General features: G+C 39.2%; 1 protein-coding gene across 4 annotated transcripts; it reads left to right on the top strand.

The window, feature by feature from the left end:
• Positions 1–189: 189 nt before the first annotated feature.
• On the top strand, positions 190–24913 carry LOC102223496. Of its 4 annotated transcripts, none has more exons than XM_023345634.1 (36): positions 190–247; positions 3455–3558; positions 3860–6097; positions 6805–6866; positions 8454–8489; positions 8597–8797; positions 8914–9104; positions 9912–10051; positions 10211–10279; positions 10364–10486; positions 10855–10950; positions 11109–11161; positions 11266–11474; positions 12324–12449; positions 12517–12554; positions 12625–12765; positions 13594–13719; positions 14166–14204; positions 15221–15346; positions 15418–15544; positions 16390–16491; positions 16578–16612; positions 17080–17244; positions 17881–18015; positions 18223–18261; positions 18333–18473; positions 18762–18850; positions 18942–18965; positions 19432–19550; positions 19621–22598; positions 22664–22745; positions 23274–23372; positions 23451–23537; positions 24184–24300; positions 24520–24641; positions 24718–24913. In XM_023345634.1, exons 3-36 carry the CDS (start codon positions 4199–4201, stop codon positions 24778–24780), a joined length of 8199 nt encoding a protein of 2732 aa, XP_023201402.1. In that variant the 5' UTR covers positions 190–247; positions 3455–3558; positions 3860–4198; the 3' UTR covers positions 24781–24913. The 4 variants fall into 4 exon arrangements, with proteins under 4 accessions (XP_023201402.1, XP_023201404.1, XP_023201403.1 ...); XM_023345636.1 differs by having other exon boundaries at positions 196–247; positions 3480–3558; XM_023345635.1 differs by having other exon boundaries at positions 201–247; positions 3458–3558.
• The last annotated feature ends 59 nt before the right edge of the window (positions 24914–24972 follow it).

The raw sequence follows: 24972 nt of genomic DNA, 5'->3' as shown, positions 1-24972 counted from the left end.
AAACTAACATTGAACTTATTGAAGTTTTACAAATACTAGAAGTAAGCTTCAATAAGAAGAAAATAATGATCGAAAGTAACCGAAGACGTTATTTTTGTGTCGGATGTTTGAGCTAGCGTTAACGGCTGTTTCCGGTTAGCACTCCGGCCCAGGAGGGGGCAGTAAAGACGCTTTTAGTTGTTTTAGTCACCGACACATTTCGAAGAAGAACTTGGACCAAGGCTTTGCAGAGAGTGAACGACGATCGGTATGTATATATGAAACGTTTATTTAACTTTGAAACCAGTCTCTGACATTTAAATGTAGCTTTTCCTCCGTGTTCCTCAACCTGCTTGTTCCGTTTTTTTATCGGTCTGTGAACGAACCGCAGGAGGCTAACGTTAGCTCCTGCTAGCATGCATAACACTGAAAGGAGCTGTTGTGGATGGACCTCCACCTGCAGGTTAAACAGAATCAGCTCTGTTTTAGGATTGAATCGTGTTGTTAACCTGAGTTTAACAGTCCGGTGCTTTCAATTGTTTTCAGATATGCAAATCCGCTCAACATTTAACTGTTAAAATTTGGAGGTAGCTGAACGTTGGGGTAAAGGCAGCTCATCTGATTCGCTTAAATTAAAATGATCAGTCATACTCTGGCCTAAATGTGGTGATTTTCTAATTTTAAGTCTGAAGCTTTGAATGTGTTGGTAAAAATATAAGCTTTGATCACTTGACAGCGCTTTTAAGCACATATTGAGGGTTTAATGGGGGTTTAAATGTCAACATCAAACAATGTTTGCTTCAGGTAATTAATGCAAAAATGCACCACAATTCTTTCTTTCTCACAAAGATTAACACTTCTTTTTAATTGTTCACTATTTTGTTAATCTATCATGTAAAATCTAAACAATTGAAGTTTGTTGCAATATGATCTGGACATTTATCTGCAACATGCTTTATTGTTTTGAGCTGGTTTGGTGAAGCATAATTTCCAGTTTTTGAGGTTGTTTGGTTGTTACGCTGATGAATTCCTGTTTATTCTGGGTTTAACCATGTCTGTTGCAGAATTTCTCTTTTTCTACTTTGACTTTGTATCTTCTCCTTTTATTATTTGTAGATATTGTAAAATTTACTTAATGATCTATTTAATCTAAATGGTAACTTCGTAACAAGTTTGACATATAAATCTATTTCCCTGATAAAGTTTTAACACACCACATTTGTAACCAACTTTGCACTAAGAATATTTGTTGCAAATACAGAATGATGATCATTTTGACCGTTTCTCAGCCAAACTTCTCTCTACTGAGGGTTTATGAGGGCTAGCTGCAGCTAATGGTGTTCCTGTTTATTACATTCTTTATTTGAAGCAACTTGATGATTAAACATAGATTATTTCCCTTTCTACACATATATATTTTTTCTGAAATACAAACAGGTCATGGCTTGGCTCTTTTGAGTCATATGGCCACTATAAGAGTTAGCGTGTCTGTTAGCATAATAAACAACCTGCTGCAAGGCTCACTGCAGGGACAGAGATAAAAGTTGTAACATTTAAATCAAGAAACATGCCCACTTGGAAACTACTGATAAATTTAAGCAACATTTTAGTTAACATCCTGCACCACTGAGTAAATCTGCTTCTTTTAACCTTTTATTTTGTTTAAAGTTCTGCTTTTGTTTGGTCAACAATAACCTCAAGTTTTGTCTCACAGTTAAAGACTGAATTAGGTTCTTTGTCCAATAACAATCCATTAACAATCCATCATAAAAACATGAATTTCAAACAAAATGAAAATGATCCTCTCTTTTTAAAATGTTGTTACTGCTTGCACTATTACATTGATATTGGGTATTAAGCATATATTATGTTTCTCCTAGACCAGTGGTTCTTAACCTGGGTTCGATCAAACCCCAGGGGTTCGGTGAGTCGGTCTCAGGGGTTCGGCGGAGCCTCTGCCGCGGAGGTAAAGACACACTTGTGTAAAGTCATGATGACAGGCCCCGCTTGGCCATCTCTTGCTGCAGAGGATCATGTTACATTGCTCAGCCAATCAGTGCTGCGGGGAATTTAGTTCGCAAAGTATCAGCGGCTGTCGTAGTTGTACGTCGCGTGGTTTCCTTCTTAATATTTGAATCCATACTTAATATGTCGAGCAAAAAAAGAAGAAAATGAACAGACTTTGCTCTGAAGATGCACTTGCCAAGGTGAAGCCACGCCTCTCTGAACTGGTCTCCCAAAAACAAACAGCAGGAGTCACACTGATTTGCAGGCATGTTATTTGTGCAATACTTTATTCTGGCCCCAAAAATGTATTTTGTGGATTCAAAATGACAAATTAAATTTAAAATAAAATAAAAAAAATTAGTTATTAAAAAAAATGTTATTCTTTGAAAAAAATCCAAATTTATTTTTAATTAGTAAAATAGTAAAAAAAATATTTTGGGGGGCTGAAATTCTTTTATGGGACCGAAATATTTTTGGGGGGCCAGAATAAAGTAATACTGCAATTTGCTGTGAGTTCATGGTTTTGTTCTTTGAGCAAAGGTGACGTTCATGCATTGCTCATTTTGTGCACCAGCAAAAAATCATATACATATGTCTTGAATTTGGAAAAAGGTTTGATTTTATTTATCACTAAAGAAGGGTTCGGTGAATGCGCATATGAAACTGATGGGTTCGGTACCTCATAAAAGGTTAAGAACCACTGTCCTAGACTGATGGCGTGTTTTAACCTGTAAACTTACATGGATGCCTCAGAGTTACTTATAAAATAATCAAACACTGCTTCTGTACCCTAATCTCTATTCCAGTTATGCAATGTTAGTTTCCTTTCTTGGTATAAATACACTCAAATTTACCCAGATTGGATGTTTATTATTTTAGTAATAGACAAAGTAATTGTAGTTTTGTCATGTTTCAGCTTCTCTTCCATTTTTGTGATGTTTCCTCAAACAGGAAGCAGCAGGAAGCTCCTGGCACATAAACCCTTCTGAGGCTTTTGTATGTGGAGTTTGTGTGTTTTTCTTCCAGCTTTCGCCCAGAGTCCAGCAGACATGTAAGGTTACCTGGATACTCTGAATTGCTCTTAGATGTGTGTCCGTCTGTACAATCAGTTCTCCTGTGTCCTGATGACCTGGCATATGGGTACCCCACCTCTCATCCATTGACTACAGAAGTTGGCACCACCCCACCACAGCTCTGCCATGGATTAGGTGGCGCACAAAACCTTGTTTTTTTTGTTTAATGTTATCCTGCTGCAGATTTTCCCGTTCCTGGTTATGAAATTTGCTTATGTTCTCTCAAACTTTTCTGTATTTGGTTTGCAGCTGTGATTTTGTTTTTAATGTGACAAAGCTGAAGTTCTCCCCAGGAAGGTCCTGGATAGGGTTAGGGTTTTTCCTAACTTTTTCAATAAAATGGATGTCTCTTGAATGTGTAAGGTACTAGTAATGGTCTTGAATATCTCTTAAAGCAGATTGTTCGTCGCCTTTCTCCAGACTCAAGTTGAACGTTGTACGGTGAAGCGCAAGGGTCCAAAACTTTCAGCATCTCTTTTGCATCACAGAAGAGACTGAAGTGAGTTTAAAGAGGATGTGAATCCACAGCCACCTGCTGTTTTTTAAAAATCTCTTCAATGATTCATATTTTTTTGTCTTAATCAATAAAGTTTGGTTTAGAGTTGGTTTGAAGCTTGTCTTGCTATATCACCAATTCAGTTGATATTCTTTGCGCTTGTTCCTTGTTTTTTAGTTGTTGCGATGTAAGAAAAAAAGATAATGTTCTGTTCCAAACATTTGTGTCTTTACCTCTTCTGACCTTTGTTTCTCTCTTTTTATCAGCCCTGTGATGTTTCACCCTTTTTGTTCTCTCTCGCCAGTAAAAGACCTGAACTTCTTAATGTTGGGAAGAATGTGAAGCTGCTGAGACCTCAACGCTCACCGGGCGATGGCTGATGCCTGTGGAAGATCCTGCTCTACTCCACGACCTGCTTTCTCTTCAGCTTTTGTGTTTGGACTGTTGCTTTCTCTTCTGCAGAAGTACGGCTTCCACCATTTCATCCTAGGCGGCGTCTAAGCAGCACTGACACAGATTACCAATGTGCTGTCGGTGTTAGTGTCACAACTGGTACCGTAATTGTTAAGAACCTCACGTCCGCACCGTCCTTCCCTGTGGTGAGGGTGTTCAGCACCTTCACTTCTGGAGAATTGGTAAAGCCATGTCATTTCCACCGTACAATCCCTATTCCTCCAGGAATCAAAATCTCACCCAACGTCCCTCCGACCGTCCAAACTTTAGTGAACAGTCAGACATGGACCACTGGATGTCACGGCACCGAACGGAACCTGATTCAAACTTTATCTCTTCGCCATCATTTTCTGGAACTGGTAACATTTCAGGAAGAACTATTCCTCAAATGTCCGAGCTGCCGATGACTTACAGGCCTGAACAGATGATGGCCAGGTCAGAAAGGGACTTTGAAAGATCACTTGCTGGCAGAACCAGACAAGAATTGGTGCCGCCGCGTTTAAGCCATGGTTCTCGCTTTTTCTCCGCTCAAAGAGACGAGTTCCCTTCCACCAGTGTAGCGTCGTATGGTGAAATGGGCAGAGATAGGGAGCCACAGGATGAAAGTGACAACAGCTCCTTGAGCTGGTTGCAGATCTTGAAAAAGCCCACAGAGGATACTCCTGTGAAATTTCATTCGCCAGCTTCATCCGACTATCCCAGCAGCAGTGATGGTAGGTTTTTTGCATCCAGCGAGAGACGGCAAAGTAACCAATCTGTGTCCGGTTCCAGACGTTATGAAGACCCAACTCCAAGCGAACCAGTGCATCCTGACGAGCCTTCTCAGTCACAGTATACGCCAGAGCTTGCTGCCGTCCTTCTTGAGCAATTTGGACTTGAAAAAGAGGACTTGGAATATCTCCTGATGTTCCCTGAAGATCAGATAAACTCTGATAATCTAGCTCTGATCTTGAAGCAGATTCGCCTCATGAAGGAGAAGAGAGCCTCAACATCGCCCGACTCTGACCCCGAACCCTCCACAAGCTTCTGTGAGCCGGAGACGCATAGCAGCCCTGAAGTGCCAGAGATACATGAGGACGATATATCTAGGATTTTTAAACCTGCCAAAGTGATTGACTATGGACATACTGGGAGCTACACTGTGGTTGAGGAAATTAAAAACACCAGTAGAGTCACCAGTGGTGGGACCAAAAGCATGCTTGATGCTTTTAGCAGCACCAGTTACAAAGAACCATTCAAACAAACTACATCAGAGGTTCCTTTACCTGGCCTGACAGCTTCTCCTACCAGCTTCACCTCAATGAGGAGTTCTGTGACTCCCCAAAGCAGCAACCTACCTAAGTTGCCACAAACTCAATCAAACCAGGCTCCTCAAAAGGTCCACATCCCTTTCATTTCCCCAGAAGACGACAAAGATTCACCTAATAAGCCAGTGGCTCACCAAACCCAGGCTCCAGAGAAATTCACCCCCACCTTTGTTCCTGAAAAGGTAGAATCAGATCCACCCAAACCGCTACAGAGCCAACCAGCCCAGGCACATGGGAGGTCCTTCACTCCCCTTGTTCTGCTAAAGAAAAATGAAGAAACACGGAAAAGACCAAAGTTTTCAAGTGCCAACCTCCTGAAAGACTGTTCTCCGCAAGGGGAGGCGCAAGATTCAAAGTCTAGTACTTCTTCAGGTGAAGGCGGCAAAGTTGGTTGTAAGCAAGATAATCGTACTGAAAATCCTCGTAAAACTCAAGAGCAACAGCCAGAGGTTTTTAAAGAGCAGAAGAAAGATAAGTTAGCAAACGTTCAACAAAGCAAAGCTGCAACGGACACAAAGCCACAGGCGAAGGAGCAAACTAAACCGCCTGAGGAGTCGCATCCTTTAGTCTCCAGGTCTCTCACCACTCCTCCAGCTCAGGCAAACACAGAAGCAAAGAAGCATTACAGTTCGTCAAAGTCCGTGTGCAGCAGCTCAGCTCCGAAGGTGGCGATCTTCAGGGGTCTGCCGTCAAGGTCGATGATCAACGATTATGCTTGTGCCGCGCCGCCAGCCTTTCCACATCGGTGCACTCTGTGTGACAGAAAATTTGAGACCATGAAGGTAAGAGGAGCAGGGTGTTCATTATTCTTACATTATTTTATTTGTTGAATATTGGAGAGAACTCATGTTCAGTCACTTTAAATAATTAAAATCATGTGAAAATTTAAGTCTGTAATTCTTGGGATTTTTTTTCTTAATCCAGTGTTTAGCTGTTTTCTCCAATTCAGTGAATTGGAGAAAATAGGCATGAACTGGACTTTTGTGACTTTTCCTCCAATTTCTACAGTACACCAGTGTCCGGTTCTCCATTTTCCTCTTCTTCCTGCCCTTGACTCGCATTGTAGTTGTCCCAGGTTCTGTGTTGTGATCTGTCCTGATCCAAACCTGCATGGAAAGCCGTTACCAAACGCTGAGATGACACAGAACTGAGGATGGCAACATCAGACCTGGCCAGAGCCCAAGAAGATTGTTTTTATCTACTGTGTGACTTCTGTGTTTCCTGGTTTTAATTATAAAGATTTCTTAATTACTAAGCCAATTTGTCGGGTGTAATTTTTAATGGACTGTTGTTTACACAATGCCTATTTATTTAGATATTTATTAAAATTGTAAACAGTGCGGTAATAACGGTAGAAGTCAACATCTTCAAAGTTTAATAAGATGCGTCTGTTGGGTTCGGTGTTGGGAGGGGGAAAAACATTTTAGCAATTTTTAAAGCTTGTTGGTTGTGAAACTCCTTCCTAACTTTTCTTTGTTTTGACAACCAGCATTGGCTTTTCCACCACGACTCCACCGTTCACCATGAGAACCGCAAGCTCCTCCGGAAACAGTCAGTGTTTTTCTTTCAGTATACGTTTTCTTTGTCATCTCTGATGTCGAGTTATTTCAAATGGTCACGAGTTTTCTACTTATAGCTTGAGTATTGGATGCATGCTAACCAGCCTCTCTAAAGAAGACAATCTTGGTAGATGTAGAGTTAGATGTCTGATTTGCTGCCTGTCCAACGTATAAATGTGTAACGCTGATTTATAACCAGGTGCTATAAAAGTTATAACCCAACCAGGAAGTTAATTGAATTGTTGGTATGTTTTGTGTTTTATGTCATGTAACAGCAGTGTGTTTGTTACCTTGTGGTAAACGTCTTTGTCTTGTAGTCTGGCTTCCTTTACTCCTGTTGTTTGCACACTACCACTGCGTTAACAACAAAGCTAATTTTTCACTTAGCGCTCTTGGTAACTGAAAATGCTTAGACGCCCCCTAAATAATTTTTTCTGGACAAATTCCGAAGTACTAATTTTCTTGGCCGTTTTGTAATGTTTCAGTTGAATGAAGTTCAACATTTGTGTTGAATTGTTAGTTAGTCTTCAAGTAGATGGATGTTTACATTCATGCTCTTATTTTGAAGTGGGGGATGTTTGCGCAGCAGTTCGGTTTCCTCTCCTCATTCTCTCGCTTTTTGACAAATAATTATTTTAAACATGAAACACGCAAACAAAATAAAACATAAACAGTAGAGAACAACATACAAAAATACCTAAATATAATGTCTAAAGACAATATAGAGCCTAAAAGTCATAATGTAAAAATTTTATTTGTGCTCAAGGGTTGTAGTTTTTCTAGGGCAGAAATATTTTGAGTTCAAGTTGAGACTTTAGCATTAGCTTCTGCTAAATACAGGTGTAGCGCTTTTCAGTGCTTTAAGGGTTAGCGCTACTAACTTTTTAGCTAGCACTGCCCACCACTGCTCCAATCTTTAAACATAGTTTGAAGCAGATTTAATCTTTTAAAACTAAAGTTATTGGGGGTTTTATATCTAAGCTCTCCGATAAACTTATCGTTGTATTAAATGCCCTTTAGTCCACGACATATTGATATGTAGCTACTGTCCAATAGCCTTAAAATCTGGTGTTTTCTACAATACTTGTATTTTCTGTCCAAGTCAGCACTGGACTGTGCTGTGGAAACTTTTGGAATGTTTTGAAGAGAGAAATATTAATAATTAATGTTTATTGACTTTCATCTGTGAGGTTCAGAGAACCGTCTGTTTGTATAACATGTTGTCACCTTTTATATCAACTTCGCCTTTTTTCTCATGCCTGAAGAGAACAAAATATAGAAAAATATTTTACCTGTAACTGTCTTTTCAATATACAGGCGTGTCTGTTTAAATTTTTGATGCTTTTCAGTGATATTTTGGTTTTCATTGAGAAAAGCTACTACTAAATTAGTAGTGGAGCAAAGTTAGCTTGAATATACTTGATGGGGGAAGTTTGACTTTGAGTTTCTTAAGTGGAACAAGCTGTGCATTTTGTTTTTGTTGTACATTTAAAAAAATATTTTATGAATGCCTCTCACTTGTGCAGATAACCTTCTTTTGCCAAATTGTGACCCGTTTCCTCTTGTTTTATTGCTACAGATATCCAGACTGGGACGGTGAGATACAAGACTGGAGGTAATATATGTATATATTTTCCAAATGAAACCACATCAGTTTAAACCAAGAACAAGCAATGTTTATAAGTTATTTTCTGTTATTCTCTCTTGTTGCTGCCCTTGTAGAGTCTCGGATAAAAGACCTACAACCCAGCAAAGGAGTCGTTCTCGTTCCCACAGCTCCCACCGCCGCTCGCGTTCTTGCTCACGCAGCCCACAACGCAGCTGCAAGAAGGGAAAAAAGGACAGCAGCAGCTCCCGCTCCCGCTCGCGTAGCCCTCGACGTCACCATGACTCCAAGAGTAGGAAGACAAACTGGAGTTACAGGTACTTAGATTTAGAAAGTTTCAAGCTGCTGCGCTTTTCTGAAAGCATTCTAAAAGTTCTCAAAAAGTATCCATAAAACCCATCAAGGGACCTAATCGAATGCAAACTTTGATTAGGTCCCGGTCTCGTTCCTCAAGTCCTCGGTACAAGTCCAGCTCAACCCACCATTACCATTCCCGATCGAGGAGCCGCGAGAGAGAACAGAGAAAGAGGAGAGAGAGACGATCGTCGTCGGAAAGATCGACACCTGAACGGAGGAGGTCGACCAGTGCAGAGAGACTGGCGAAGAGACTGCTGGAAGCATCAGGTTAGATAAATATTTTATAATCGACAGTTTAAAATTTTTTTTAAACGGTTACTTCAATTTCAAAGTGATAACAAGCCTAAATATATGTTCCTGATCAGGCCTGATTTAGTTTCCCAGACCTCACCAAACCATTAAATGTCTTTAGTGTGTGGAGTTGGGGTGGAGGAAGCATTTTTGGGCTGAGGCTGTTGGTCCTTGACAAAACCGTTCAGGGTTCAATTTCTTACCTTGGGATCTTTGCTGCTTGTCTTCTGCCCCTTCTTGCTCTACCCGCTTCCTGTGTACATGCTCTGAATAAAAGCTACTAGAGCCAAAAAAAAAAAGGAATGTTGAAGAAATCAAATCTTTTTTGAATTAGGAAAACTTAACAGAAACCGAGACACATCATCAACCTAATAGGATATCTTGTAGAAGAAGAAACTCACTGTCGGTATGTAAGATTATCTTATGTTAGGAAGAGACTCACATCATCTGCATATAGGGTTATCTTGTTTTGGAAAGAGACTCATATTATTAGCATATCAGGTTATATTGGGTTAGGAATATCAGGATACACGAGCGTCTTGTTTTATAAAGTTACTCAAATTACTTAGGTTACTCAGGTTATTGGGTTATCTTGTTTTATGACACGACTGACATTATTAGCATGTAAGGTTTTGTTGATAAAATACCTGTGTAGTATTGTGCCACGTTTTTACGTTTTTGTTTTTTTTTGTCTTTAATCAGTGGGTAACATCCAACCCACTGATTGATTGATGGAAAGAAAAAGAACGTACCAACCCAGTGATTCTGTTGATCCTTTTCCAGGCGTCCAGTCTCTGTCGAAGCAGTCGGACTTGGAGGCGGTGGTAAAATCTATGACCCCTGCTTTACTGGCTGAACTCAAAAAGCGGAAGACAACACCGTCATCATATTTTGCTGCAAGGCCTAGTCCTAGAGAAACTGAGGCAAGTAATTAAGTAATGCAAATAAAACCGTGAAAGTGGAGAAAATACAAATCCGTTGATACCGATCACATCATCAGGTCATCAATACAAGTCTCCATGTTTTTTCATAATATTAAGGTCTCTGTGTATATGTCCTCTTTTCTCTGTTTTTCCAATCAGGTTTACTCAGCGTACGCATCTTCTGGATACAAAAACAGAAACATTGAAACATCTGAAAGAAAATCCAGAGTACAGTTTCTTATGACACAAAAACTAAATGTCTGCCCTGAGACTCTATAAATATTTACTGTTTAGTTTCTGTCTGCTCTGTAGGACGACCCGAACACGGTGAAGCTCAGAGGGATTTTCAGCAATCACTCGTACAACGACGTGTGGAATGCCATGGAGTCGTTTGGGAAAGTTGAGTCAATTGTGCTGTATAGATCCAGACAGGAGGTACGTCTTAATAAAGGATTAAAAAATGGTCAAAAAATAATTTTACGAAGCTTTCTGTTGACAAATAGAAGGCATCTCTGCCACGCCCCCTGGTGGTGGACATGTCTCTTAAATTAATGAGAGGATCTAAAAGTAATCTTAATTCCAAATATAAAACTTTATTACAGATTTTGGTTCCAAACTAAATTCGTTATTCTAACTGCCTGAAGAAAAACTAAATTAAAAAAACTTGTGGTTTACAAAAAATCTGCATAACTGGCTATATCATGAAAACTGATTTTTGAAGAATTAAATAAAACGCTTCAAATAAACAACCAGAGGGGAAAAACATCCTGAAATGTGTGTTTGTGTTTGTTGTGCACATGCAGGCCACCGTCATTTTCCAGGAGGAAGATGATGCAGAGGTACTTCGCAGCATGGAGAGCTTCGACTTTAAAGGAGACACCATCACCGTCGTCACTGCTGTGTGTAAAAAAAAAAAATTATGATTTTTTTAATTCATTCTTCACGAAACGCTGAAAATGTTCATGTTCGGAAGAAAAACGCCACAAATACCAGCTTCCAAGTGAAGAAAAACTGAATTTATTTCTGAAATGTTGTATTAACAGTTATGTATTTACAGGACTGTGTTTTCGTACCTCCTGGTTCCACTTCTGCTAAACAACAGAAGAAATCGTGAGTTATGTTTTAATAATCCTCCACCTCATCGGTTTAGTTGCGATTCTTTCAGTTTCCTCTGGTTGAACTTTAACCTTTCACCGTTTTCTCTGCTGACTCAGTTGTCCTGGAGACGAAGCGGCTAAAGCAGAAACGTCTGCAGCTGCAAAGAAACGTAAAACGGAGGGAGACGGATCGGGAATTAAAACCAAAAAACCTGCAGCGGCTCCCAAAGAGTCGGATGAGAAGCCTGATGCTGCCGATACCGTAAAACCTACAAACGATCGGGAAGACGTTCCTGCACAAGAAGAACGTCAGGATGCAGAAGAAGGTAAATATTTTACTGTCTGCACGCATATTTTTTGTAAACGCTCCAGAGATTCACAACATATCGGCTCCATCGTTGGTATTAGTCGTTTTTTAACGCATCGGTTCGATAAATAAACCTGGACTGATATTTATTCTGAACTGTTTATGTTTTTTTTACCAAAAGTGTTGAAACAGTAGTGGAATGTTTATAATATCGGTAAATATCGTTTATCAGCCATAACAGCAATATTAATACCTAAAACGGCCCATTTTATTTGAAAACAAGTAATAATCAATTAATGTCTTTAGCTATTAGTTTGATTGTGTCTAAATTCACACTAAAATTTTAGTGTTTTGTGTGATTTTAAATATAAATTGTTTTCAGTTACTGAAGTTAATGAAACAAGCCTCTTAATGATTATTTTTATGATTAATGTTGCTGCTTTATATCTAAAGTGGCGCAAAGATGATGGTGGATCAACTGTCTGTTTTCCATTGAGCTTCTTGATTTGTGCAAATTTAACCACAAGAGAACCAAATGTTTATATTTTTATACGTTTGGTTTTGTTATTTGTGGGAAAATGTAGGAAAATGAATAATTTAAATAACTTTATGGTCACTTTTGGTAACTTCATGTTGCTGGTATAAATCCCAGCATGTCTTGATTTTCTCTTTGCTATTTTAGCTCAGAAAAACTCATTTAAACATCGTAAACAAATAATTAACCAAGGATAATCTGGTGATGGGAGGATTTTACTGTTTGCAGTTCTAATTATTCAGTAATTTCTCTAAAGCTTCGTAGGACTGTAACATGTTGAATAGGAGAAATTCCTGATTCCTGATAAGGACTCGTTAATGTCGCCTCTTTCAGACTCTGAGGTGAAGCTGGAGTCGGAACCGGCTGAAGTGGATCCAGGTGACGATTATCACCTGGACCCGGAAACCTCCCTGACGGTTGGAGATCAGCTGAAGTCGCTGCTGCTGAAGGAAACTTTCAGTAAGAAACCCAGAGTGTTTCTGAATCATAGCCTCCAGCTCTAACTCTTGTTCTCTTTCGCTTTCAGAGTGTTTTACAAGCGAGGAAATAAAATCGACGACAGAAGTGAGTCGCCTCAATTTTTCACGCAGTTTAATCGACTTTGTTTGATCCCAACTGTTTTTTTCTTCTTTAGTTTCCTGAGGTGTTTCTGATCAGCGACCTCCCAGATGTTGAAGCCTGCAGCTACACGGAGGAGGAGCTGGCCGAGCAGCTCGCTCCGTTTGGGTTCGAACACAAAGTCGACACCATTTACTGCCTTCCTCAGTCCGGCCTGGTGAGTTCCAGATTTACAACCAACCTGTCGTTTTCTTGTATTTTTCATTTTTTCCACACTTGAATGCAGAGTTTGTAGAGATGCTTGATGTTCAAACTGCACAGTTTTGTAATTGAGTTCAGTCTGTTTGATTAAAAGCAAAAATTTGGAAAACATTATTTACGATATTTTCATCCACCTGACAAAAAGACACGTACATTTTTTCCCCTCCATTAAATCAGACTAAACGTCTTTTTTTGATCAGCTAGAATCACCAAAATGTTTTATATTTGCAAAAGGCCAGGAAACATGGCGAGAAATTTAATTTGAGCAGGAAGATCATTACGTTGTTTCAACATAATGAATATTTATTATTCCTAATGGCTCAGTGAGTTATTGATCATCTTGTATTTTTTACTTGTACGGTGTGAGATGCATGTCAAAACATAACATTTTGTTATGTTTTAGTTTATGTTGTCCCTGCTGTAGAAAGCAGAATACCATCACACAATATTATTAATAACAGCAATAAATAACGTCGTATAATAGTGAATTGAAACCGTCTTTTTTGAGTTAATTTATATTGTTTTGTTCTCCAAAGTGCAGTGCTGGAAAAGTTTGAAAACTTGCTTTTAAAGTGCTTGAATTTTACTGTGGGAAAAGTTTTCAAACCCTGAAAATGTTTCAATCATTAAACAAATTTTAATATCAACAAACATTGAGATCAGTTGAATTTGAAGCGCAAAACGAGCAAATCTTTTGTGTTTCTGCAGGTTTATAAATCCTGATGTTTTTATAAATCCTGATGTTTTTATAAATCCTGATGTTGTCGTTTAACTTTCCCATCAGGCTTTGGGCATCATGCCGAGCGGCAAAGATCTACAGAACCTCCTGACGGAGACGTGGGATGGCGTTGCCTTTAGGGGGCAGCAGATCTGCATCAGACCTGTTTGTGGCGGCTTCCCAATGACGCCTGTAAGCATCAGATCGTCTTGTTCATGTTTAAAATATTTATATAAGTAAACGTCAACAGGTTAGCATGCTAACTTCTGTCATCATTTGGCAGAAATGTTGTTTCTAGGTTATACTAACAAATAATTCCAAAGTTTCAAAGACTTGTGAGTTAAAAACACTGAATTTAACTGATTAGTTTGTTTCTGTTGTTTACTGAAACTAAATGACCAATTTAGTTATAATTTTAGTTTTTAACATTTAGATTTAACTGTTGGTAATCTATAAAAGTGAAAGAAGACATTTTTCATCCTGGCGACCATTTTTCTTTTTTAAATCTACTTACCTGCAACATTAACTAAAGTAGAAGTTATTTTTGTTTCTTCTCATTTCAGTCTTTAGTTTTATTGTTTATAATTAGTTGCTTTTAAAGTGTCGGATCATTTTACCTGCTCTCGTTTCTGTTCCAGTTCCAGTTTTATTCGGCTCTGATGAAACGGATTCGCCGTGTAAGTGAACACGCAGCCACACACTCCGCTTCAACCCGTCAGCGTTATAAATTTAAATTTTATACATCATTATAAAGCAGAGACTCTTGAGATTCCAGTGATGTTTGCAAATCAAGGATACAATCGTAACTGTAGAGAAATGCTTCTGTTAAAACGCTTTTATTTGGAGTTTATCTGCATAATATAACATTTTAACCAGGCTGTGATTGATTGTTCTTATAATGAAGTAAAATCATAATATTACAAGAATTCAGACATTACATTAGGAGAATAAAGTAGCAATTTTATGAGAACTCGCATGAAAAATAGCAAAATATTAAAATAAGGAGTAAATCTTAAATCTGAGATTTTATTTTTAGCATCTCAGATTATTTCTGTGAAACATCGAGATTATGTTGTTAGTTCACAGGCAGGGCTGGACAAACGCGTCACAATACAAAGGTTTCATGTCTGTTCATATCAATAATTATTGATTAGTTTTTAAAATTATCTAAAATATTGCCAAACTAATTTTATTATTTTTAACCAGTTATGAGCAAAACCTTAAACTGCTGCTGCGCCAGTTACTTGACATGTTGTTGCTAGGTAACCAGGAGTTGCTCTACAAGTCGTTGCTAGGCAACCAAAAAGTGAGTCAGTTGATTTCACCAGCATTTCTTCTCTGGCTGTGAGAGGTTGAGTGAAGCTTTTCCTCTTCCTGTTTTGGTTCTGGATCGAAGTTCATTGAATAATGTTGAATATTCTAATTATCTATTTATTGATCTATTGGTCTATTGTCCAGCTCTATCAATACAAGTTCCTTTTTTTAATTTTTTTTAACTTTGGGGCCTTTTCTGAAACATTCAAGTCACTTCCCTGGATTTTCTCGTCTATTTTTAGTGTCATGGAGACGATTAAAGCCTTCAGAGCCTCTGATTGATCATATCAAATCAGTCAAATGCCATTTAAATGTAACATTCCTGACAGTGTGTGGATTGTTCATCTGGTTTAAATGTTTGCCGCTTTCCTCCAACCAGAACGTCACAGACGACGGTTCCAGAACCGTCTTCTTCCATGACGTCTCTCACAGCGAAACCCAGGAGCTCAGAGAGTTTCTCATGAACGACTTTGCGGTGAAAAACTTCCTGCCGCTTCTCAACAAGGTATCGACACACCTGGACCGTGTTCTGCATCCCACTGAGCTCCAGCCGGACTCATCGGTTTGTGTCTCCAGGTGTTTGTGGAATTTGAGTCGAGCAACGACGCGGATCTGCTGGGCCTGTCGTACAGCAGACAGGAAGGCGGTCGCGCTCACAAGCTGCTCAGGATGAAAGCGCCGGACGCCATTGCCGATTCACAAGGTGCGACTTCCTGTAGGGATCAAACCAATTTACATCTCTGAAGTTTTACTTCTCTGGGACACAAACGCGCCACAGACTGACGTCTATGACGGCCACAATAAGACAGGAAATACAAACACAACAACCTTTTTTCTGCAACTTTATTGTCGCATTTTGAGTTTATTCCCAGATTACGACTTCTTGTAACATTCTGACTATTTTTTCTTGGCCCTTGTACTCCGTCATAGTTTTTCTGCATCAAATAATTAAGAATGTTTGAACACATTTTCACAGCAGATCTTTAAAGGTTATTATATATTATAAAGTTTTACATAGAGATTTGTTGTCATTGTGATTGTACATAAAATAGACCAGTGTGTTTTTGCAAATGTATTGAAATAGAACGCAAAAAAATAAAGTCTGCCATGTCCTTCAGGGGGCGCTATAGTTTCTATGTTATTACAGAAACTATAAAAAGTATTTATTTATATTATACAGGAAAAATCCTCAATATGAAAGATAAATTTTTATGGTGAAAATAAAAACTAAAAACAACTAACAGAGAATTACCTGATTTATAACCAAATGCCTAGAAAACAAAGAACTTTTGTTTTTTAATTACTTTGAAAATTTGCTATTAATTATCTTTTAATTCTTATGCTCTTTCAGAAAAGTTCCTAGAGGGTTTTATCTTTGAAAGGTGTAAATAAAATGTACTGACTGAAAACCTAAACCTTTTAATTCCTCTGGAGAGATTTTCCTCTGTCTGCTGTTTTCCACCCCAAACATGACGACCCTCGTCTGAACTTTTAACCTTTCGGTTTCATTGCTGTTCAGCCGATGATATTCTCTCCTCCCCCAAACAGGGAAATATAACTTCCCACCAAACACCAAACCACCATTTTGGATCACCATGAAAACCGACCCGTTTATTTTCCCAACGTTGTCTCCGTGGTACGACAGCCCGAGTAAGAGACGCCGTTTACTTACCCAGAATCCCCCTCACCAAGGGCAAGTGGGCTTATTTATTTATGTTTTCTCTTTTTCTTCTCAGATTACATCAAACTCAAAAAAGTCTCCTGCTTTACGGTAAGCTGGTTGGTTTTTGTTTTCTTTACCACAAGTAGCCGAGTTCAGAGGTTTAGACACGTCCTCTTTACTTTGTGTTCAGTTTTAAAAGGTAATAACATGAAATTAAAATTGTAAGAAAAACATTTATACTCGGAAGATGATTGAGGCCACTAAAAAAAGTTTATTCTGACTTTTTTCCGAAACCTTTTTTCCTGAACTTTTGCAAAGAGAAAATGATATGGTTCAGTCATAAATGGTTCTTTTTTCCCTCTATTGTAACAGCGAGGGAACAAAAGGGGGCCGAGCAATTTTACAAGATTTCATTGTTTGTTTTTGGCAGAATTCTGACTTTAATCTCATAATCCATAATTTAGTTTTTGCTTTTTAGGTGTCTTAATCCTCTTCTGTAAAACATATTGAAGTATTGTGGCCAAAGAAAATAATCTCAAATTGATGTTTATATTTTGAACTTCCTGGTTGTGCAGGAAGTGGACGGTTGGAGCGTGGCGTCCTTCGCCATCATGCTGACGGACCTGCCCACCGACGGCTACACGCAGGAGGACGTGGCCCGCCTGGCGTGGCCGTATTTCCCAGAAAAGACGCTCAGGGCGCTTTGCTCCAACGTGGTCGTCCTGCCTCTGCAGAGGAGGGTGAGGAGCCGACAGCCAGCTGGAAATCACTGCAGGAAATCTGGGGATGTCTGAGATTATGATTTATTTTTATATTTTTATGAGACTAGGATTATTGTGAAAACAGGAAATAAAAGGAGGGGGAATGTCATTGAGTGACGTTAGCTACACAGCTTTAATCAAATTAAGCGAAGTTGGTGTCAAACGTTTGTGCAGCAAAAGATTTTGTGCCGCCATCAATTTAAAAATGATTATTAAATGCTTCCAGAGGTCAAAGGTTAATCGGACAGGTCACGTAATACAAAAAAATGTTTTTTTTGCTGTTCTAATTTTTAAGCTAAAGTACGTTCTGGCACAAACAAATATTTTTGCTGCACAAACGTAGCACAGCTGATTGACACCATGTTTTGTTGACATTTTTAAAATCAGGTTAATTGCAGGGTCTGTAATTGAAGCATTTTAGCCAACAAAGAAAAGCAACTGCTGCTAAATTACTGAATGAATAGATATGAGCTCAACAACAGAAGCGTTTCTGATCATTCATGGAACGTTTCTGAAAACATATTTCTTCACCAGGAGTTAAAATCTTTCATTATGACACATGGATTTATATTTGTGGCTGTAATAGAGAACCATTTCTCTCTCTCTCTCCTTCAGGCCTTTGTTTATTTCAGCGACTGGTCGACATGCAACAGTTTTATCAAAGATCATCTGAATAAAGTTTTGAGCATCAACGACTGCCAACTCAAAGCGTTCCTCGCCTTGAACATGGAGCATCACGGCGCCAGCGAGGCACAGCACCTTTAGAAACGTTTATCTGAGTAACAATAAGAAATTAATTATAGAGGGAAATTAAAATAACTTTTAAAATCACAGTTTAACTTGAAATATGTTTATTTTTTCCATCTTTTTGCTCTGAAAGACATTTAAAATGATTTTACATTGTTTCCAGAAACAAACGATTTCTCAATTAGACGTGTGTTTTGTCATCTTTTGCAGGAGATGTTGTACAAAAATGTGATGAAATGGAGCAACAGTGTAAGTAAGGACTAGTTTAAACTCTGGTCTTATTGGATCCGTCCTGAGGTTCTGGTTGTTTTGTTTCTCAGCCGGTTTCCGACTCGGACCCTCTGGAGGAACGGCTGCTGTCTGTGGAAACCTTCGACGCGTCTCCAGATATCGTCACTGTGGTCATGAAGGTGGTGGCGTCCATCACTCCCTTCGTCAACTTCCTGCCTCTCGCCAACAGGGTACGATGAGGCGCAACGCTACCGAAATACTGAAATAAATACACTTTATGGTTTAATTGGGGATAAAAGAGGAAAAACTTCAATAAAAAGGTTGATTAATGTAAAAAAAAAAAAAAAAAATCAGATTAGCAACGAAAGTCAAAAAGAAGCATTTAAAATGAAAAACTGGGATTTCAGGAGTTTATTTGCTACATAAATATAAATCTCGGTCATTCAGATTCACGTTTAATATGTTAAAAAAAAACCAGATTATTTTGCTTATCGTCTTGATTCTGTTTTTTTCCTCAGATCTATATTGAGATGTCCGACTCCGCCGCTGTCGCTCGAGTGGTGGAGAAAGTTTTCTTCCTGGACGATTTAACTGAAGATGAAAACTGGTTTGTTTTTCTGATCAGAAGTTGAGAACATGGTTGCTGATGCCTTTTATTTACTTATTTAATTTCATAAATTTCTCCACTCTTTTTGTAGGACGAAAGTTGGACGCATCGAACCGTAAGTTCTCCATTTGTGGTGCCAATTACCCAAACAAACATCAATTTGATTACAACTAAATGTCTAAATTATATGAATATTCTCATGTATTTCCTTTAAACCTGAATAATATTAATCATATAAGTGGTTAAAAAGCATTTAAAATATTGTTTACTCATCTGGTGTTTGAACACTTATTAAAAATCCAGTTGATCTTTAGTGACACTAATTAAACTACAAGTTTTGCCAAAATGTCTGTGACAAAATGGCAACGACAATGAATAAATACAGAAATTGCTTGCCCTATCTCATTTGCCACCAGTTCCTTTCTGCTGCTGCCATAAATCACTAAATCTTACCGACTATTTTTGTATAGTTTAAGTGCAAATATCTTCGTACACTTGGACTAAAATATCTGGACTAGAAACTTGACCAAAAATACTGAAAATCAAACTTGTTTCTTCCTGCATTTGGTCTTCTGTTGTAGGTTGGTGACTCTACAGCAGCGACTGCAGCTAACTGGAAACCTTACCATTGACCTCGAGACACATTTGCAATCTGTTAAGGCTGAACGACAAGTGAGGCCGAAATCCAAACCTCCAAAAGGTAAAACACATAAAAAATAAGTAGGTTTCTGTTTCTGGAAACATTTAACACCATTTTCCTCCAAAAACAGAAGAAGGAGCCGCCGGTTCCAAGTCCAAGAAGACGGAACCGAGTGAAGAAACTCCTAAGGACGGCGAGAAACCCGAGACTGCTGCTCCAAACGTAGCAGAGATTCCTCAAGAGGAAGATAAACCCACTGAGGGTGCGGTGGCACAGACGGACCAGCAGGTGTCAGTGAAAACCGAAAAGTCAAAGACTGTAACTTCAGAGGTTCTGGTAAAAGAAGCATCAAGTAGAGATCAGTGTGACGGTTCAGAAGGTTCTGGCCCAATTCAAGATGAGAAAGACTCTTCCAGCGTGTTTCCTGAAGCAGAACTCTCAGAGGAAGTGAATTTAACTGATGATCAGTCCATAACTGAATCTGAAGGTCCAAAACTAGACGATGAACCCGCAGTGGAAGACGTGGAAGAAAAAACAGACGATACTTCAACTCCGCCAGAGGAAAAGCTCAGAAGGAGCACGAGGAGCAAAGCATCTAAAGCTGAGGAGAAGGAAAAACCTGAGAAGAAGCAGGAGACAACGGCTAGGAGATATACGACGAGAGCAAAAAACAGCAAAACAGAACAAGAAGACGCACAAGAGACAGAGGAAGCTACTAATGTAACACCGGACGCTGCTGAGGAAGATCAACCAGCGGTACAACAGAAACCGAAGAGAGGAAGACCAAAGAAAAACACCGGAGCAACTAAAAAACAAATGGCCGCCTTGAAGAAGGAGAGTCTCGACCAAACTGTCAAAGAAGAACTTGACGAAACAAACTCAACGGCTTTAAAAGAAGACATGGAGATGGCGATTAGGGAAGAAGAAAAAAATGAAGCAAAGGATGAACTCAGCAAAAAGGAAACAGACATCATGATACCATCTGGAGAACTGCTGGTCTCAGAGGAGCAGAGTCCACCTCAGTTAGCTGGTGGCATTGCCGATGAGGAAGGGTCCAAACAGGAAGTGGAGGAACCAAAAGAAGCTGGAGACGAAGATCAACCAGTGGTACAATGGAACGCAAGGAGAGGAAGATCGAAGAAAAACACGAAGGCAGCTAAAAAACAAACGGCCGCCTTGAAGAAGCAGAATCTCAATAAAACTGTCAATGAAGAAGAAGAACTTAACGATGAGACAACCTCAGCCAGAAATGAGGAAGCTGCAGTTTCTACAGGTGATCAAGTTCAGGTGATGATGAGCAAAGAAGAAAGAAGTGAAGCAAAAGATGAAATCAGCAAAAAGGAAAGAGACGGCACTATACCGTCTGGAGAACTGCTGGTCTCAGAGGAACAGCGTCTGACTCAGTTAGCTGGAGGCGTTAGCGATGCTGAAGTAACGGTATCTGGTGTAAAAGGGTCCAAACAGGAAGAACTGGAGGAACCTGCTAATAATGTGAAAGATGCTGAAGAGGCGCAGGAGGTTGAGGAAGATCAACCAGCGGTGCAACAGAAAGCAAGAAGAGGAAGACCGAAGAAAAACACCAGAACAACTAAAAAACAAATGGCCGCCTTGAAGAAACAGAGTCTCTCCAGTCCAGTAGCTGATGAAGAAGGTCCTGCAGAAGAACCTACTGATGATACAAACTCAACCGCTCGTAAAGAAGATGGGGAGAAAACAGTGGAGACGGCAAGAAATGAGGAACAGGAAGATCCTCAACTTCAAGTTGTAGCTTCTATCGATGATCGAGTTCAGGAGACGATGAGCGAAGAAGAAAGAAGTGGAGCAAAGGATGAAGTTAAAGCTGAAAGAGAAGACACAATAACAACTGGTTCCGCACAGGAGCAGAGTCTGTTGGCTGGTGTTAGCAATGCTGAAGTAGCATTAGCTGGTCCTAATGGGTTAAAACAGGAAGTCTTGGAAGAACAGAGTCTGACTCAGGCTGCTAATGACGTGACAGATGCTAACGTAGCTTTAGTTGCAACAGAAGATTTCAAACAGGAAATCCTACAGCAACCAAGTCTGACTTTAGCTGGTGTTAGCGATGCTGAACTAGCATTACCTGGTGGAGAGGAGATCAAACAGGAAGTCTTGGAGCAGCAGAATCTGAGTGTGTTAGCTGGTGGTGTTAGCGATGCTGAAGTAGCAATATCTAGTGCAGGAGAGTCTGAGCAGGAAGTCGTAGAGGAACAGAGTCTCACTCAGGCTGCTAATGATGTGACAGATGCTAACGTAGCTTTAGTTGCAACAGAAGATTTCAAACAGGAAATCCTACAGCAACCAAGTCTGACTTTAGCTGGTGTTAGCGATGCTGAAGTAGCAATATCTAGTGCAGGAGGGTCCGAGCAGGAAGTCGTAGAGGAACAGAGTCTCACTCAGTTAGCTGGTGGTGTTAGCATTGCTGCAGTAGACTTACCTGGTACAGCAGGGTCCAAACAAGAAGCTTTGAAGGAACAGAGTCTGAGTCAATTACCTGATGAAGTAACAGAAGTTAGTGTGAATTCATCTGCTGCTAAACAGTCGGAAGAACTCATCTTAAGAGGAAAAAGTCTGACTCTGTTAGCTGAACATGTAAATGTCACTAATGAAGATTTATCTGATGAGGAAAGATCCAAAATAAAAATTTTAGAGGAGTTTTTATCTCAATTTGCTGATGATGATGTTGAGAATTTACCTGCTGCAGAGGAAGAGAGTCTGACTGAGGCTGCAGATGATGTGATAGACGCTAAAGTAGCATTAGCTGGTATGGAAGAGTCCAAACAGGAAGTCTTAGAGGAACAGAGTGCGACTTTGTTAGCTGGTGTTAGCGATGCTAACGAGGCTTTAGCTGGTGCAGAAGAGTCCAAACAGGAAGTCGTAGCTGGTGATTTAACAAATGCTGATCCTGAAGGAAGAAAACGGGACGTTTCAGAGGAACAGAGTTTAGATCAGCTCACCTGTAATTCAGAGAATTTATCTCCAGAACAATCTGTAGCAGGACCAAAAGAAATGATACCAGAACCTGAGACTAAAACCAATCCTGACCCCTGGGAGGAGAAGATGGAGGACAAAGATGGCTCTCTGATGTCTGAGGTGACCATAGTGGGTTCATATTGGTGTTTTTGTCAAGGATTTGGCTAAATAATCTTTTTTTTTAGGTTTTGTTGGATGGAAATGAAACGGAGATTAAACCAGACAAAACCCCAGAATCTGCTGAGTGTAAACATGAAGGCGGCACAGGTTGGTTTGTCTGAATGTTTCCAGGTTTATGTCAGTTTTCAACCACAGATCGTTTGTTTACTGGGTTTGGATGGAAATAATTGAAAATGATTGAATTTCAATCAATTTTTCTCAAAATGTGGAAAGTTCTTTGATATTCAAACTGCAGTTTTGTAATTAGGTTCAGTCTAATGTTTGGTTTCAGAAGTAAATAACATTTTACAGATTTAGGCTTTTATTCTGATATTTTCATACATCTAAAGAGGCAGACTATTTTTAAAAAGTCTGTTAGAATTGTCTCTATTTTCTAAATGCCAGAAAATGTGAAAAAAATTTTAGATTTTTTTTGTTGTTTTTTGTACATTTAAGCATTAAATTTGAGCAGGAATGTGTTTTACCTTAACACGAATTAATTGGATTTATTATTACTTATTGATCTGTGTAATTAAAACGAAGGTTAGCTTATATTTTATTATGTTAGTTATTGTAATTGGCAGATAATCAGGCTTACTGCTGCTGCCAGGTTGAAGCTTTGATTTGTTGTTTCAGATGAGACTGTGAACATTGGAACAGCAGAAGAAGAAATAAAGGAAGTAAAAGCTCCCAGAACCAGAGGCCGACCCAGAAAGAAAGCGAAGACGACTCCTGGTACCGACGAGACGTTTAAACTGAGAGAAATGGACACACATCCAGAAAAATCACTGAATGTTTTCTTTTCTTTTAAAGTGAGAAGGTCCGCCAGAGGTCAAACGGTCAGCGCTGAGCCAGAAGAAGAAGAAGAAGAGAAGGAGTCCAGCTTGGCTCAAACAAAAGGTGAAAAATCCAACATTTCCATGAAAAAAATGGAATTATAAAAATAAATTTGCATCAGAGAAACATGACATGAGTTACCACACTACAACACCAAACATGTTTTACTGGCTGATAAATTATAATAATGTCGTTTTGATCGTTTTCTACTCAACTACAGCTTTTTAACTCCAAGGAACAATTTTTTTAATATTCAATATAATTAAACCAAAGCCTATAAAAGTTATTATGGCGTCTGAACTAGTCCTGTCACGATAAATAATGTTGCTAAATAATCCCAGCAGTTATTGCAATAAACATTATTGTTGTTTTAGACCATCTTCTAGTAATATAAAGGTAACGGCAAAGAACACACTCTAAAAGATCAATAAACTTTATAGGTGATTTATTGCTGCAGGCTTGATCTCAAAACAAAATTGCCATTTAAATTACCTTTACTTTATAAAAAGTAAAGGTGCAAATTAATTACTCTGTACTGTATGTTAAATATTTCCAGCATTTATGAAACAAAAAATTTTCCAAACAGTTTTTGTTCCTCAAAGTTAGACGAGAAGTTTCCTACATGCGTTCATGTTTGAGAAATGCAGACTGCCAGCGTAAGGTAGCAGACTTTTGAGCATCAGGATTTTAATTTCTTCTTCTTCTGCAGAAGCTGGCAGACAGCGGAGCGAGCCGGTCGGACCTGCAGCAAAGAGAACTCGATCCCAGTCTCCAACTGTTGCTGCCAACGTCAATCTGCCGCCATTTGACCCGGAACGCCCTCGAGGTGAGAACGGTTTCTCATCCAGATGTTTGTTTCCTCTGCTCAGAGTGGAGCTACTGGCATGTTGGTGGGTTTAACCCCAACTGACGGTGGAAATGTCTTTTTAGCACATGAGCTCTTTGGAAAAGCCAAAAACCACCTCCAGTTAGCATAAATGATAGTCTGTGGGCTTTCTTTTTGAAAATTTTAATGTTTTTTTATGTTCTTTTTTTGCTGATTCAGGTCAGGAGTTCACGGTCCAGAAACTGGCGTATTTCTGTAACCTTTGCTCGGTTTTCTACCTCAACGAAGGCGCTGATAAAGACCTGCACTGCTGCAGCAGGACCCACTACGACAACCTGCAGGTAAAAGCAGACGTAGAAAACGTGATGTTAGCGCGCCGACCGCCTGGCGTTGACGCTTTTCTCTTCCTCGTTTCAGAGACATTACCAGGAGCTCCAGCAGGAACCTTCAGAAAATTCCCAGGGTTGGATTTCTGACTGAAAATAAATAACGATGGAGAAAAAGTTTTTCAGTGATGAATGAAACAGATCTGATGATTAAACTTTGTACATTTTTTTTTCTTTTATTGGATTTGCCTGTTTGGTTTAATTAATAAAAGAAATGCCCTCATTGATTTTCCTGTACATATTTTAATTGCTAACTTTGTGGAGCTTATTTCCTGCCTGCAAATGC

The sequence above is a fragment of the Xiphophorus maculatus genome, chromosome 14, assembly GCF_002775205.1.
Source record: "Xiphophorus maculatus strain JP 163 A chromosome 14, X_maculatus-5.0-male, whole genome shotgun sequence".
Taxonomy (NCBI): domain Eukaryota; kingdom Metazoa; phylum Chordata; class Actinopteri; order Cyprinodontiformes; family Poeciliidae; genus Xiphophorus; species Xiphophorus maculatus.
The sequence above is the reverse complement of the archived record's forward strand: the minus strand, read 5'-3'. Positions and strand labels throughout refer to the sequence as shown.

Coding starts and splice junctions, on each gene's coding strand:
- LOC102223496 (XM_023345634.1), top strand. CDS start 4,199: ATGTCATTTCCACCGTACAATCCCTATTCCTCCAGGAATCAAAATCTC. Junction 18,016..18,222: donor AGCATCACGGCGCCAGCGAG/GCACAGCACCTT, acceptor CATCTTTTGCAG/GAGATGTTGTACAAAAATGT. Junction 19,551..19,620: donor GAAATCCAAACCTCCAAAAG/GTAAAACACATA, acceptor CTCCAAAAACAG/AAGAAGGAGCCGCCGGTTCC.